Raw genomic sequence first — 16006 nt, 5'->3', positions numbered from 1 at the left:
CAGCAGTATAGTCCATGAGGTTGCAAAGAGCTGGACATGACTGAGCGACTTTCACTTTACCTTCCTGGGATGGACCACATTTGATCAGATGCATTATCATTTTGTATATGGCTTGACAAGTGTTTGTGAGTTTTATTAATTTATCTAAAGAACTAACTTTTGCATTTTTTAATATGTTCTTATTAATTTTTATTTTATTGAGTCTTGATCTCTGTTACTTTCTTCCTTCTAAATATTTTACTTTTAATATGCTCTTCTTTTTTCTCTCTTTTTATGGTGAGGATATAGATCATAGTTTTTTTCTTTACTTTCTTTTTTCTTCAGCTTTATTGAGGTATGATTGATGAACAAATATTGGATATATTTAAGGTATTCAGTGCAGTGCATTGATATATGTATCCATTATGAAATGATTCCCCCATCACACTATCCATCACCTCACATATTTACCTTTTATTTGTGTGTAGTGAGAACACTTAAGATCTACTCTCTTAACCATTTTCAAGTATACAGTACATCATAATTAACTATAGTCACCATGCTGTGCATTAGTTTCTTATAACTTATCCATATAACTAAAATTTGTACCGTTTGACCAATATCCTCCGTCACCTCTCTCTCCCCAGTCCCTGGCAAGCATTGCTCCACTTTGTTTCCATAAACTTGCCTTTTGTATAGCCCACACATAATACAATCTTGTAGTATTTATCTTTTTGTGTCTAGCATATTTTTCTTAACATAATGATTTTAAGCCTCCCTTTTTTCTAAATATAAACATTTATAGCTATAAATCTCCTTTTATATAAAAAATTATATATCAAAATTTTTGACTCTTTAAATAAAGATATTCTCTAATTTCCTTGAAATTTCTTCTTTGAGCCATAGTTATTTAAAAATGTATTTAATTTCTAATTTTTGGTACTTTTCTAGATATCTACATATTATCAAATTTTAATTTTTTGCCATTGTTAGAGAATATGTCTATAACAAATTAATTTTTAAAAATTAGTTGGGACAGTTTCTATGGCTCTGCATTTAATTTATCTTGTTGAATATTCTTCCATGCATATTTGAAAATAAGGTCTATTTTTCAGTTGTTGTCCATAAAAGTTGTAGGTATTAGTTCAATATGATAATGTTTTACAAATCTATATTCTTATCACTTTTCAGTAAAAATTATACTATCAGTTATTGATAAGCAAATATAAAATATCCAGATGTATTGTGGATTTGTCTATTTCTTCTTTAAGTCTGTCAGTAGTTTGTTCATGTACTTTAGAGTTTTATTTATTAAACACATACACAGTTATAATTGTTATAACTTCCTAACTGACCCTTTAATCATTATAAATTATCTCTTTTATTTTTTTATTTTTTATTTTTTTAATTTTATTTTATTTTTAAACTTTACAATATTGTATTAGTTTTGCCAAATATTGAAATGAATCCGCCACAAGTATACCTGTGTTCCCCATCCTGAACCCTCCTCCTCCTCCTCCCCCATACCCTCCCTCTGGGTTGTCCCAGTGCACCAGCCCCAAGCATCCAGTACCGTGCATCAAACCTGGACTGGCGACTCGTTTCATACATGATATTATACATGTTTCAATGCCATTCTCCCAAATCTCCCCACCCTCTCCCTCTCCCACAGAGTCCATAAGACTGATCTATACATCAGTGTCTCTTTTGCTGTCTTGTACACAGGGTTATTGTTACCATCTTTCTAAATTCCATATATATGCGTTAGTATACTGTATTGGTGTTTTTCTTTCTGGCTTACTTCACTCTGTATAATAGGCTCTAGGTATAAAACCCTCCTTGCCTTAAAGATTCTTTAGTCTAATATTAATATTGGCACATGCTCTACTGTTTTGTTTTGTATGTTTTTTTCTATCTTCACTTTTGAATTATTTGTATCATATTTAAACTGTATGTCTGGTGTACAAATTTTCTCTTGTGGGTAGCAGATAATTGGGTCTTTCATTTTTATCTTATTTGACAATCACTGTCTTCTAAATGGAGCATTTAATCTATTTATATTTAAAGTAATTAAGTAAGTTGGAGTGAAAATGTTACTCGCTCAGTCATGCCCTACTCTTTGTGACCCCATGGACTGTAGCCCACCAGGCTCCTCTGTCCATGGGATTCTCCAGGCACGGATACTCGAGCACATTGCCATTCCCTTCTCCACAGGATCTTCCAGACCCAGGGATCAAACCTGGGTCTCCTGCATTGCAGGCAGATTCTTTACCATCTGAGACACCCTCGGGAAGTCCATTAAAGAAAGAACAGAGGAAAAAAGAGCTAGAAAACAAATAGCGAATAGAACTAAACTAAATTGAATTAGTTGAGGTTAGTTCTATTTGCTATTTGTTTTCTAGCTCCTCTGTTCTTTATTGCCTCCTTAATTGGAGGTTTTAGCTTTGTGTTTTAATTTCTCTATAAGATTCTTATCTATACTTCTTTGTCATTATTTTTAGTGGTTGATCAAGGGTTACAATATAATTCCTGAGTTTATTGTAGTTAAATTAATATTGTACAACTTCACATAAAATATATGAACTTTGTAAAAGTACAATTACATATATATTGTCATACATTTGACATCTATATATTTTAAGTGATTTGCATATATTTACATTTTAAACCTCACAATTTTTGGTATTACTTTTACTTGTATAGCCAGTAGACATTAAAATAAATGAAGACCATATGTTTCCCATATAATTATCATTATTGGTATCTTCTATGCCAGTTATATGTTATATGTGACATCATTTCTCCTTCAACTAAAGAACTCCATTTAGAATTTCTGCTATTGCAGGTATGCTGAAATGAAATTCAGATTTTACTTCATTGAAAATATATTTATTTTGTTTTCACTTTTGAGGAACTTTTTCTGTGGATTATATAATTCTGGGTTGATAGTTGCCCCAACCCAATATTTTTCTCTTTAAAGATGTATTTCCTTTGTCTTCTGGTTCTTATTATTTCTGATGAGATGTTAACTACTATTTATATCACTATCTATTATGTATGAAAGGTTATTTAAGGGGCAATTTTCAAGATTTTTTCTTTTAAGCAATTTTATAATAATATGGTTAGTGTGGTTTCTGTTGCATATATTTTGCTGTGAGTTCATTTAGTTTTCTGTATTGGTAAATTAATAATTTTCTAAAATTTGAGAAATTTGGGGCCATCATTTTTAAATTATTTTTCTGCCCTTTACTATTCTTTTCTTCTGGGATTCTAATTCCGTACCTCTTAAAGGACAGGGCTTTATTAAAATTTCTAGCTTTTTTTCCCTTTATTCTGTAGATCAGGTTTGTATTGATGTGCCATAATGTTCATTGACTATATTCTGCCATCTTTAATCTGGTCTTAAACAAATTCAGTATCATGTCAGGTATTATAGTTATAAACTCTATAATTTCCATTTAGTTCTGTTTCCTTATCTCCATTTCTCTGCTGAAATTCCTCATTTGCTTTGTTTTCCATTAAGTCAAATAAAATATTTATCATAGCTTCTTTAAATTAGTTTTCTGTTAATTCCCACACCTGTGTTATTCCGTGATCTTTCTGTTGAACACTTTTTCCTCCTGACTATGAGATACATTTTTTTATGTCAGTAGAAATTTTCCTGTCTGCATAGTAGTTTTTAAACCTAAATTTTATGTTGTTGGTGATGTTGTGCAGAAACTCTGGATTTTGTTATCTTCTTTTGAAGAGTGTTGACTTTTCATTCTAACAACCCATTAAATTACTGTATTATAGTTCTGTGAATGTGTGATTATGGTTTCAACCATATCTGTGGAGAGAATTCCTTAATTCTGGGACAATAGAGCAAAAAGTAAATGTATGATCCTTTTGGGATTTTGAAATGAGGCTTGCTACTTAATTGCTTAATTTGGTGTGATTCAAATTCTGAATTTTATCTCGTCCGCACTGGGAAGCAACTAAAATTTCTAGTAAGGTTTTCATCTGTTTCTTTCCACTTCTCTTCTTGGCATGCCCTATATACTTTCACAATTATGAGAATGGCCGAGGATTTCTAGGGAGTTCAGACCCAGAGTTTGGGTCTGACCCCTTAGTGACTTCTTCCTTTTGCAACTACTCTGGCAATCCTGCATCCCTGACACCATAAGCCAGAAGCTGTCCCTCCCTGCCCACAGAGGTCATAGTTGTTATCTGCAGAAGGATCAGTGTGACACTAGCTATTCTGGCATGATCAGAAGAGATCTCTCAAACTTATTAGGTTGGGATAATAGAATGTGTTTATATAACTTTTTGACTACTTCAGGAAATTTTTGCATGATTTTGACAATTCTAGTCACACCATGCACTTTTATATATAATAGCCTTACTGAACATGTGAATACATAAAGGAAGGGTTTACATTGCAATAATATACATGACTTTAAATGGTATTTTTGTTCTTAAATATTTTGGCAATCCAAAATGTAACCGATTTTTCTATTGGCTACATTATTTCATGGGCTTCCCAGGTGACTAAGTGGTAAAGAATCCGCCTGCCAGTGCAGGAAACACAGGTTCGAACCATGGGTCTGGAAGATGCCCTGGAGAAGGAAATGGCAACTCACTCCGGTATTCTTGCCTAGGTAATCCCATGGACAGAGGAACCTGGTGGGTTACAATCCATGGGGTTGCCAAAGAGTTGGACATGACTTAGGGACTAAACAACACAAACATTATTTCAGTGTCTCCAGTCTCACTCAGTCCTTTGATCCTTTCTCCTCTTGACTTTTTTCCCTACTTCTCTCCTTTTATTCTTTCTCTCTCATAATCCTTGAACAACCCAAATCCGTCTAACTTATAGAACTTTCCCCAAACTTTTGATCCAGGAGTCTTTTTATATTTTACTCTATCAAGGTTTTCCATACAGCCAGTCTTTAAAAAGAATGGTTTTAAGTAGCACTTGATCCAACCAGTCCTTTCTAAAGGAGATCAGCCCTGGGTGTTCTTTGGAAGGAATGATGCTAAAGCTGAAACTCCAGTACTTTGGCCACCTCATGCAAAGAGTTGACTCATTGGAAAAGACTCTGACGCTGGGAGGGATTGGGGGCAGGAGGAGAAGGGGACGACAGAGGATGAGATGGCTGGATGGCATCACGGACTCGATGGACGTGAGTCTGAGTGAACTCCGGGAGTTGGTGAGGGACAGGGAGGCCTGGCGTGCTGCGATTCATGGGATCACAAAGAGCTGGACACGACTGAGCAACTGAACTGAACTGATTGTAATCAGCATTGGTGACACTTGTTCATCAGTCAATATTGGTGATGGCATTGGTGATATTTTCTTCTTGAAATCCACGTAATCACCCATGCATCCATGTATCCATCCACTAGTTTGTTCACATATTCATTTATTTGTTAAATATTTCTTATGTACCAATGTGTGCCTGACATTATTGGCTTACCTGAGTTTTTTTTAAATTTTTATAATTTCTTTTTCCTATTCTAATTTACCCTGGATTAAATATTGACTTGACTGAGACTCAATTTTTTTTTTTTTTTTTGTCATCTGCTATTCTGATACTATAAATACCATCCCCCTTAAATGTTTATTCACCCTCATGGATTCAAAGCCAAATTGTTTCTTCCTACCTCTTACTCCTTTGTGGCTTAGCTGGTAAAGACTCCACCTGCAATATGGGAGACCTGGGTTTGATCCCCGGGTTGGGAAGATTCCCCTGGAAAAGGGAAAGGCTGCCCACTCTAGTATTCTGGTGTGGAGAATTCCATGGACTGCATAGTCCATGGTGTCACAAAGAGTTGGACATGACTGAGTGACTTTCATTTCACAACTCTTCAAGATTTGAGTAGAATTCCTTAATTGCTTCTTTCTGTTAAAATATGTTCTTTTCTCTTGGTTTTTGGTGGTCTCAGAATTTCTTTCACCTCTTACTCTAACCTAAGCTTTTCCTCTCAAGACAGTTCTATATATTCATGCTAACAAGATTTGAAACTAGCATTTTATGTATTCAAATTCCGTCCTCAAGCAAATCAGCACTAACCAGTACATCATTCTCATTTTTTCTTCAGTGTCAGTAGTTCAGCTTAGTCTCCAGGTGGTATTAACATGAGTGGTCTTAATAGACAATTAATTCTGCTATATAATTACTCCCCTAAGAACTGCTTCTGATAAACTACTTCAAATCGAAGTTGTCATTTTGATAGATATTCTCATGAGATGACCTGCTATATAGAGCTTTCAAACTAATGACTCTATAAAACAAATCAACTCACTTTGCCTCCAAATAGAATGTGTCATCATTTTTCTTGTTGAGTTCTCCCCAAGAAAGTGACATTTTCACCCTGAAGTTTTACTGAGATATTTTTCTGAATCTTATGTTTTTAATAATATTTGGTTTAAAAACTATTATAGCTGTGGTCCATAGAATTTTGGATCCCTAATTGTCTACCTATGGGTGCACCGTGACAGACACTTAAATTTTTTTTTAGAAAACCTTAGTCCTGTTTATGGATAGTTTCTCAGTTCTTTGATGAAAATGACAGTTTCATGATTTAATTTGGCATACTAATAAGAGTTCATCATTCCATATTCTCAGCTTTGTACTATCACCTAAAATCATATTTACATAACAAATGTTGGGAAATTTTGTTTCACCTACTGCAGAATCTATCTCTGGTTTAAGCAAGACTGCCAGAGAGAAGTGTACTTAAAACTGAGTAATTAGAATCTCTGAAGAAATAGGTTTACATAAATGTGTTTGATAATTATTCCACCCACCTACATTGAGAGACAAAAGAAAGAGCCAAGTTAAACATACTAAGTATTTCCTATGTAAGGACGTTATTGATGACATTGTTTGTTAAATTATATGGTATTGTTTGTGTGATTTGGTGGGGGTCAGGGAGAGGTGGGAGAGCAATACCTTTGATCTCAATACCAGAGTTTATTGCATGTTTCCTGTTCATTTAATTTGCCTTTATTTATGGTCACAGAGATTTACCATCTTAATTTTTTCCTTTGTATTATTTTCTGTTGCATGAGAGCCAAGTCATAGCCTACTTCTAGGAAGTGTACAATGTACATTTGATCTATTAACTTAATGCTTGGGTTTATTCCACTTGTTTACCCCTGTTTTTTCTCTGCCTATTATATCATCACATTTTGGGCCAATATTCTTTTGCCTCTTTCTTTTAGCTCTGTTCTTAATTATTCTTTGTTATCATTGTAACTTATATTGTCTTGGATATATGTGGTATCTAACCAGTTTCTATTAAGTTTACCTTACATAACTTATTATACAGAGGCTCAGGATTGTCTTTAAGTTTATACTTTACCAGTTAATCTCTGTCCCTTGTTCTCTGCATTCTGCAATAGTCATATAAGCTCATCTCTCAAAGTTGCAGTGCCTTTCAATAACACCACACTTAATACCACCACCCTCCCCCACCCCCGCCCCCCCATTTTTTTCTCATAACTTCCTTACAATTTCTTTTCTCCAATCTGGTATATTTCCCAGCCAGTGACAGACATCTTGTTGCTACGTAATGTATCTCTCTCCTTATTAATCTACTTAAACGTTATTTCTCCCTCATCTCTACCAGTCATCAATTGCTCCTTCAGGTTATACCTCCCAGACCTTCTCTTTCCTTGGAATCTTCCTTTTGGCATCACCTGTATGTGATAGTTTCTATTGGCTAAATTACTTTCATATATATTTATACCCTAAGACTTGGCACACCACTCAATCTGAATGCCTAGTAAATGATATTGATTAAATTCAAGTTAGTGCAAAATTTATCTGGTATGAGAAAATTTTTTTGCACTTAATTTTGCAGGCATTTCTATGTTTATATTGAGCCATATTATTTTGGTGTTAGCAAACTGTATTTTTGTTTGTTTATGCTCAGATCATATATTTGTACCTTGTGTTTTGTAGTTTATCTAAAATCAGTACAGACAAAAATATTCCTAAACTAGGAAAGATTGTGTTGATACTTTGGTAAGTTTTATAGATATTTATAAATATAAAATTTTCAGACATTTGTTTTGCTTAAAAGAGAGTGTATCTGTGCTTGAAGATAAATGTATGCAGTCATGACTAAGAATTAAGGAAACTTGGTCTCCATATTACCACAGTTAACCAGGTTAATGCTACCATCCTAAGAGTGTAGCAACTTCTAATAACTGATATTCAGACATTTAGAGAGTAATTATATTTTATACACATTTTCACCTTCTAAGTGGGATATACTAAGTAATCACTAAAAGCTGATATGCATTTAAACCGTTAACAAATTTTACTTGTATAGATCTGTAGACTTCATTTCAACCGTGATAAAAGTATTTCTCTGATAAGAATAATTTATGAATAAAAATATAATTTACGGAATACCTTGGCAGAGAATGTTGATCGCTTCATCACAGTTCAGTCATGTTCAGAAAATCTAAGCAAGCTGCGTGATTATTCCAGGAAGCATGGAATGATGTGTTCAAATGAGTACCATCTGTGAATAGAAAAAGTTTGAGGTTTTTAGTCATTCTTAAAGAATGGAAATCTGATTCTCCATGCTAAAATGAGTGTAATCCTTTTTGTATCTGTAATTCAATAGGGCAGTTGCCTTGAAATAGTCTAGTTCAACACACAGTTCATCAAAAGAGAAGATGCTGGATATAAATGAAGTTTACTGCTAGTTATTTATATGCACATCAGGTAGCTTTGTTAAGGAAAAAAAACTGTCTATGAAGTTATACTATATATTTGGCCTCAGATTAGATTTATTTCTGGTTCATCTTTCTAAATACATTTGAGTGAAAAGTGTGGACAAATTTTTGTAGCACATGAAAACCAAAGGACTGTGTTATGAACCATAATTTAGTCAAATATCAGCACTTACTGAGTGGCCCATCCATGCCAGACTCTGGGTGTCTTGTGCAAGGCCCATGCCTGTGCTGTCATAAGGAAGGCAACTGCATTTATTGTTACTCTTCCTTTAGTTAGGTTAGAATAACTTGTATAGATCTTGCTCCTTTGCCAAGTTAAAGTACTGTCCTATCTAGACCTTTACTTCTCTGCAAAACTTAATTACAGAATGTAGAGCCTGTGGACCAATATTAATCTGCTGTAGAGCCTGTGAACCAATATTAATCTGCTGAATTTTTTTTTTTTTTTACTGTGCCACAGACTTTGCCATTAAAGTCTTCTTTCCTGAAATCTGAGGGAATAAAAAAGTTGATCAGAGAGCCATGTGCATCTCATCATCCCTTCTGCTGAAATACAAGGAAAGGGTAGCCTCTTTTGCCTTCTCCAGCTCCTAAATAGAGAATGCATCCTTTTTTCCTCCCACCTCTAGCTGCTTAGTAAACCCTCGGTAAAGGAAACAGGAAAGGAGTAGTTGGTGATGGACTAGAAAGAAAGGAAATTTCTGATCATACACACTGGATCTTATGGGACAAAAGCAGTCAATGGTTTTAATGCAAATTAAAAGGCAATGCAATACTTATCAAGTATTCCCACTGCACTTAGGATAAAACTAAAAATCTTGAATCTAGCCTACAAGGCTCAACATTATCTGATTCTGGCTTACACCTATAACTTTCTGTCTTCCCATTCACCTCCTGGTATACCCAGTAGCCTTCACGTGTTTCCACTGTGCTATGTTTTCTTATTCAAGCATCTTAACATGATGTTTTTCACCAGGGAGGCTACATCTTGTCTGTCAGATCTCCTATTAAATTATAATTCATCAGAAACAGTCTGGTGATTGTCTATCTAAATAAAATCTCCTGTAATACCCTCTTATTTATTTGTTCATACTTTCAGAAATATTTTTTAAATGCCTGTTTTGTTCCAAGAATTAGTCTAGACCTTCAGAGACACAATCTAACATGTAGGTTGGCATTTATGTATATATATATAATATATAAATAAATTTGGAGTAATTGCTCAATCTTTTTTTATTGATATGAAGGCAGAACAAAAACCTTTATAGATCTTTGGTATAAATGTTGATGTAAAGTGTAAATGAAAATAGAATTAGGCCTGCTTATGGTGGATTTTCAGTGTCAAACTAGGATTTATAAGAGATATCAGTTTAAAATAAGGAAGGCTGTACAAACTAATAGAGTGCTCTGGAATCAATTTTTTAAAAAGCCCCTCAAGATTTTGAGTTTGCCTTTGTGTGTTTAAGAACAGGTTAGATAAGTAGAGACTGGTCATTTGTTAGTGGAAAGTTGTATTACTTTTCTATTGTAGGTCATGAATTATCACAAACTTAGTGATTTAAAAAACAACACCCACCCATTTATTAGAGAACAGTTCTGTAGGTCAGAGTCCTACTGGTGTGCTATGCCTGGATTCTCAGAGTCTCACGAAGTCTCACAAGGTCAAATCAAGCTTCCATGGGGTAAGTGCTCATGTGGGGTGAAGGTTCTCTTCCAAGCTACTATGGTTGTGGCAGAATACACTTTCTTACAGTTGTGGAACTAAGATCCCCAATTCCTGGCTGGCTTTTGGCCAAGGACTGTCTTTAACTCCTAGAGAGGTCCTGAATTCTTTGTCAGGTGGTCCCTTCCTTCTTCAAAGCCAGTAGTTGAGAAATATTCATACATTGAATCTAATCTCTTGCTTAAAATACTTCCTCTTTGGTAACTAGCCCTGCCCCGCCCCACCCCCCCAAAAAAAAACACCTCTCTGCTTTTAAAGGATTCGTTATAAAATCAGGGCCCTTGGATAACCTCTATTTTAATACATATTGTTTTAGTCTTTATTTTTAGAGTATTTATTTACTTATTTGCCTATTCCAGGTCTTCGTTGTGACATGTGGGGTCTAGTTTCCCGACCAGGGATTGAACCCAAGTCCTTTGCATTGGGAAAGCAGGGTCTTAGCCACTGGGCCACCAGGGAAGTCCCCTCTCCTTATTTTAAAGTAAACCGATTTGGATTCTTAATTGCAGCTGGAAATTTTTTTTTGCATCAGCGCCTATATCAGTGTTTGGTTGAAAAACTGGAAGAAGGCATAGAAGAAGGAGAAAGTGAAGTCAGTCAGTCGTGTCCGACTCTTTGCCACCCCATGGACTGCAGCCTACCAGGCTCCTCCATCCATGGGATTTTCCAGGCAAGAATACTGAAGTGGGCTTCCATTTCCTTCTCCAGGGGATCTTCCCCACTCAGGGATCAAACCTGGGTCTCCTGCATTGCAGGCAGATGCTTTGCTGTCTGAGCTACCAGGGAAGCCTGGAAGAAGGCATATATACTGAAATTCTTAGGGAGATCTGCCTCCATAAAGGTCAGACGTAAAAAGACAGGTTGACAGAGATCATCTCTGAGCTGCCGTCAAATTCTGATTCTGTGATCTTCTGATTCATCTGCCTGTTCTATGGATTCTACCACCAAAATAGATCTAAAAATTCACTTCTTTCCTATTGCTACCATCTTATTTCTTCTTTGCTGAACAAATCAAATGGTCTATGAATTTGTCCCTTTACCTATTTGCGAGTATGACTGGATTTGAAAAGATGTACTTCTGAACGTCTCATTCTGACAGCTTGATACAGCTTTCTATTGCTTGACAAACGATCTATAATCATGATGTAGTATGTCCCCAGACTCTCTTTGTTATTGCCAATGTGAATTATAAGCCATAGTGAACTTGATTTGGGTCACATTACCCTCCTCTTCTTGAATCTCTGCCTTTATAGTTAGTGAAATCTTCTCTGTTCTTATGCAGTCTTTCCTTTTAAAATTTTTTCTGAACCCCCAAATCAGTCAGGTTTCTCTGGTCTGTGTTAGATTAGTTTGAAATGTATCTTATCATGAAGTACTCTGAATTAAAATTTAGTGGCTGAAGGATTTCAATAAATAATGGAAATTCTACTTTTTAGCCAATTATGAACTTCTTTTTTCCTTATTTTTAAGGAAAAGGTACATTTTCCTTAAAAATAACTTTTTCTCTAATTGCTTTTATACATAACTAAACATACAAGAGGGAGTGTGCTATAAGTAGTCTAGTAAGTGTTCTGTTTGTAAGGCTACTTTTTTAGAGGTTAATGTTTGATTAAATACAGCAAGATATGATAAAACATGTTAAATATTTGAAAACAGGCTAATTGTATATGATCATATAGCTTTAAGTAATCTACTATTTGTTTTCTATTGCATTAGACTTTTTCTTCTCTTCCAGTTTCGTGTGTGTATACTCAGTTGCTCAGTCACGTCCAACTCTGCTATCCCATGGACTCTAGCCTGCCAGGATCCTCTGTCCATGGGATTTCCAAGGCAAGAATCCTGGAGTTGGTTGCCATATCCTTCTCCAGGAGATCTTCCTGATCCAGAGCTGAAACTCATGTCTCCTGTGTCTCCTGCATTGGTGGGTGGATTCTTTTCTACTGAACCGCCTGGGAAACCCCTTTTCAGATTTAGGCAATATTAAGATATAATCTATAGGTCTGTAAAACAAATAGAAATAAATATCAAATTTTAGGCTATGCCTGTACAGGATGATAATATCAACTATTCCAGTTTGTATCTTTAAAAAAAAAACAAACTTTTTTGACTTTTATTTGACTCGACCAAATTGATTTGCTGTTTTTGAGCCATGGAAATAGAGTTGTGATGTACTATTATTGGATGAGACAATTCAATCCAGATTGATTTGGCCATTTATTAAATTTTTTAATGTTGATATAGCTATTTGTGGGATTGACTTGTGTAATACAATTAATATTCATATTAAAAAATTGTCTGTAGATAATGCTGTAAAAATTTAAGAGAACATTCAAATTTTTTAACTCAAGTCCAGACCTCTCTACAGAACTCCAGACTCATGCATACATCTATTATTTGACCTCTTCTGGGTATCTGATAGGCAATTCAAAGTTAACAAGCTCAAAAGAAATCCTTAGTCTTGCTCTGCACCGTCTACTTCTTGTACAGTCATCCCTTTCTTGGTGAATAATGACTTTATCTTTCTTTTTGCACCTGAGGACCTTAGAGCTTTCCTCTACTCCTCTTTCTGTCTTCTACCTCATATGTCACATGTCAGCAAATCATCAGCTGTCCTTCAAAATATATTCAGAATCTGAATACTTCATTTCTGCTGCTTCAGTTCTGCTGCAGGCCATCATGATGTCTTATGCTGACATTGCAATTGCTAACTAATTACTCTGTTTTCACCCTCTCTCCCTTGTCCATTCTAAACAAAACAGCTAGAGTGATTCTGTGAAAATGTATGTTAGAACTCATAATTACTCCTGCTCAAGTGAGTCATACCAATGTTCTACACGTGGTCATATACAGTCAAGTCTTCAGTGTTTTTTTTCAGATCTCACCTCCTACTAGCCCACTGGCCTCTTTTTTATTCTTCAAATATTACCAGGCATGATTCCAGCCTAGGAGTGTCATCATGCATTTGCCTCTGCTGGGAATGTTCTTCCTCAAAATATTCACATGGTTAGCTTCCCTACCTTCATCAGGAACTTCATGTCTCCTCATCAGTTAGGCTTTCTCTCTGACTACTCAGCTTAAAATTTCGCTATCCTTGGGAACTCTTCTTCCCTTTCTTATTTTTTTCCATAACAGTAATCATCATGCGGGCTTCCCTGGTGACTCAGTGGTAAAGAATCCTCCTGCCAATGCAGGAGATATGGGTTTGATCTCTGGGTCAGGAAGATCTCCTGGAGAAGGACACGGCAACCCACTCTAGTATTCTTCCCTGGGAAATCCCATGGGCAGAGGAGCCTGGTGGGCTGCAGTCCATGGGGTCGCAAACAGTTGGATACAACTTAGAGACTGAGCACACACTCATGCAATCATCATGCAAAATGCTGTATGTTTTGTTGGGCTTCTTTGGTGGGGTATTTACTGAAATCGGAATATGCTATGTTTAGGAATGAATGAGTTTTTAATGAATAATTTTCTAACTCATTTATTTTTTAATTTTATCTTTAATGCATACATTAACATAATGTTTTATGAATAGTGTAATTTTCATACAAATCATTGGTATCATTCCTATCTCAGCCTTTTGAGCGAAGGTCCTTGCACACATGCAAGGGCAGGCATGGCTGAAGAAAGTGCCACATCACTGAAGTCATTGTTCTTTTATATTTCCCACTATAATACACTTAAATTTATTGTCAAATAAGTGGCTACTTCTTGAAAACAAAACATAAGCCTGGGTATTTTGATTTCCTAACACCAACCCCAGAGCCTGACACGTAGTATGCATATAGCAAACCTGTAGAAATGTGAAATCTGATAATGATCCCAAGTAGGACAATATGATTGTAGATGATACCTTATTCTGTGTGTAAATGTCAGTGTGGTTGATGGTGTTCTAGAAAGAGTTTTACTAATTTTAAATATGTGCAACATAAAATAAAAATTACCCAATTGTATAAATTATTAATTCAGTCACTAATGTTTCTTTATTTTATCATCAGCGTTTACTGTAAGTTGTGCTTATCTTTATCTAGTCATTTAAATATAAGAATGTCTTTCTTGGGAATTGAATAGCAAAACTCAGACCATACCTCTGAAAATACAAAGGATTATATAAGCATGCAATTTTCCTTTGTACCAGTGTTTATATAAGGAACTAAAGTAAGTTTTTATAAGCAACTTGTGAGTAAATTTGGGAGCAAAGTTAGGAATAAAAATATCACAATTGTTTTGTCCCCTAACCCTTAGAATCATTGCTCTCTGAAGCCTCACTGTAAGTTTCTGCTCATTAAATGTGGGCGTATTAATCTAAGGGCAGTTGTAATAAGAGATCACCATTACGTACATATAAAAAAAATATTTGTAAATCCTGTTTCTTCATCCCATTTACACAGTGTTCAGTAATTCTAATTGTTTTCATTTTTTCCCTTTAATTTGTAGTTCCCAGTGTTCCCATGAATATTGCCTTTTCTAATGTTCAGTCAACTAGTGCAACATTGACATGGATGAGACCTGACAGTATCTTTGGCTACTTCCAAAACTACAAGATTACCACTCAACTTCGGGCTAAAAAATGCAGAGAATGGGACTCTGAAGACTGTGTTGAACATCAAAAAATTCAGTACCTCTATGAAGCTGACCTAACTGAAGAGACAGTATATGGATTGAAGAAATTTAGATGGTATAGATTCCAAGTGGCTGCCAGCACCAATGCTGGTTATGGCAATGCTTCAAATTGGATATCTACCCAAACCCTGCCTGGTCGTAAGTATTGTCCTGTGTATGTATGTATATATTAATTTTGGATTCAAGAAAAAGCTCTTTAAATGTTTTTCCATAGGAGTTATTCAGGATATAGGTAAAGATTGCTCTTGTTACTTTAGTTTTATATTTTAAAATTAACTGGTTGCCCTACTTGCTTAAATAACATCATCACCATCATAGCATTTAATTTTTATTGAATTGAATGCTAATGGGAAGTTCAATTTCAGCCATTATTAGGGCTTTTCTCAAACTTCAGAATTGTATCAAGGTCATAGAGTCTTAAATTGCAAGCATTATGGTCTTCTCTGTGGTCTCTCATCAGGCTGTACTGATGGCCACTGAGTACCCTTTGGCTTTGCTTACATTTTCCCTTCATATCTGGAAGCTCTGCTGCTCTTAAGTCAGGCTTTACCACCTTGTCAGTGATTGTAGGCTTACGTGCGCGTGTACGCACGCACACACACACACACAATTTATACACATGCACATGGAGTTCCACTGATGCTATTGTAGATCTTTATAAATAGTGAAATAAACTTTGATCCAGAGCTTTTATTTTTTTTTGGGGGGGTGGTCACTAAATGTGTCTCTTGTTACTATTCCCAAGGGTACCTAGAATAATGTTTGTATAGTAAATATTCAATGAATGTTTGTTAATGCAATTAAGCATTTGTGATAGAATCCAGACAATTCAGCCTTCAGTACGATTGTCCACCCTCTCCTCTGTGGCACTCGGACTCCGTTTCTGTAAGGTCTGCCCACTGGCTTTTCTCTTACCTCCCTGATAGCTCTTTCTCAGTTTCCTTTGC

The 16006-nt window shown here is 35.4% G+C and overlaps 1 protein-coding gene across 1 annotated transcript in view; it reads left to right on the top strand.

Annotated features, from left to right (window-relative positions):
* The window catches only part of PTPRQ (protein tyrosine phosphatase receptor type Q), a 229553-nt gene that overhangs the window by 108335 nt on the left and 105212 nt on the right, over positions 1-16006 (top strand). The window contains exon 26 of the mRNA XM_070370967.1: positions 14874-15197. Coding sequence (XP_070227068.1) covers positions 14874-15197 — 324 coding nt within the window. The remainder of the gene's footprint in view (positions 1-14873; positions 15198-16006) is intronic.

The sequence above is a fragment of the Bos mutus genome, chromosome 5, assembly GCF_027580195.1.
Source record: "Bos mutus isolate GX-2022 chromosome 5, NWIPB_WYAK_1.1, whole genome shotgun sequence".
NCBI classification, from domain to species: domain Eukaryota; kingdom Metazoa; phylum Chordata; class Mammalia; order Artiodactyla; family Bovidae; genus Bos; species Bos mutus.
The sequence above is the reverse complement of the archived record's forward strand: the minus strand, read 5'-3'. Positions and strand labels throughout refer to the sequence as shown.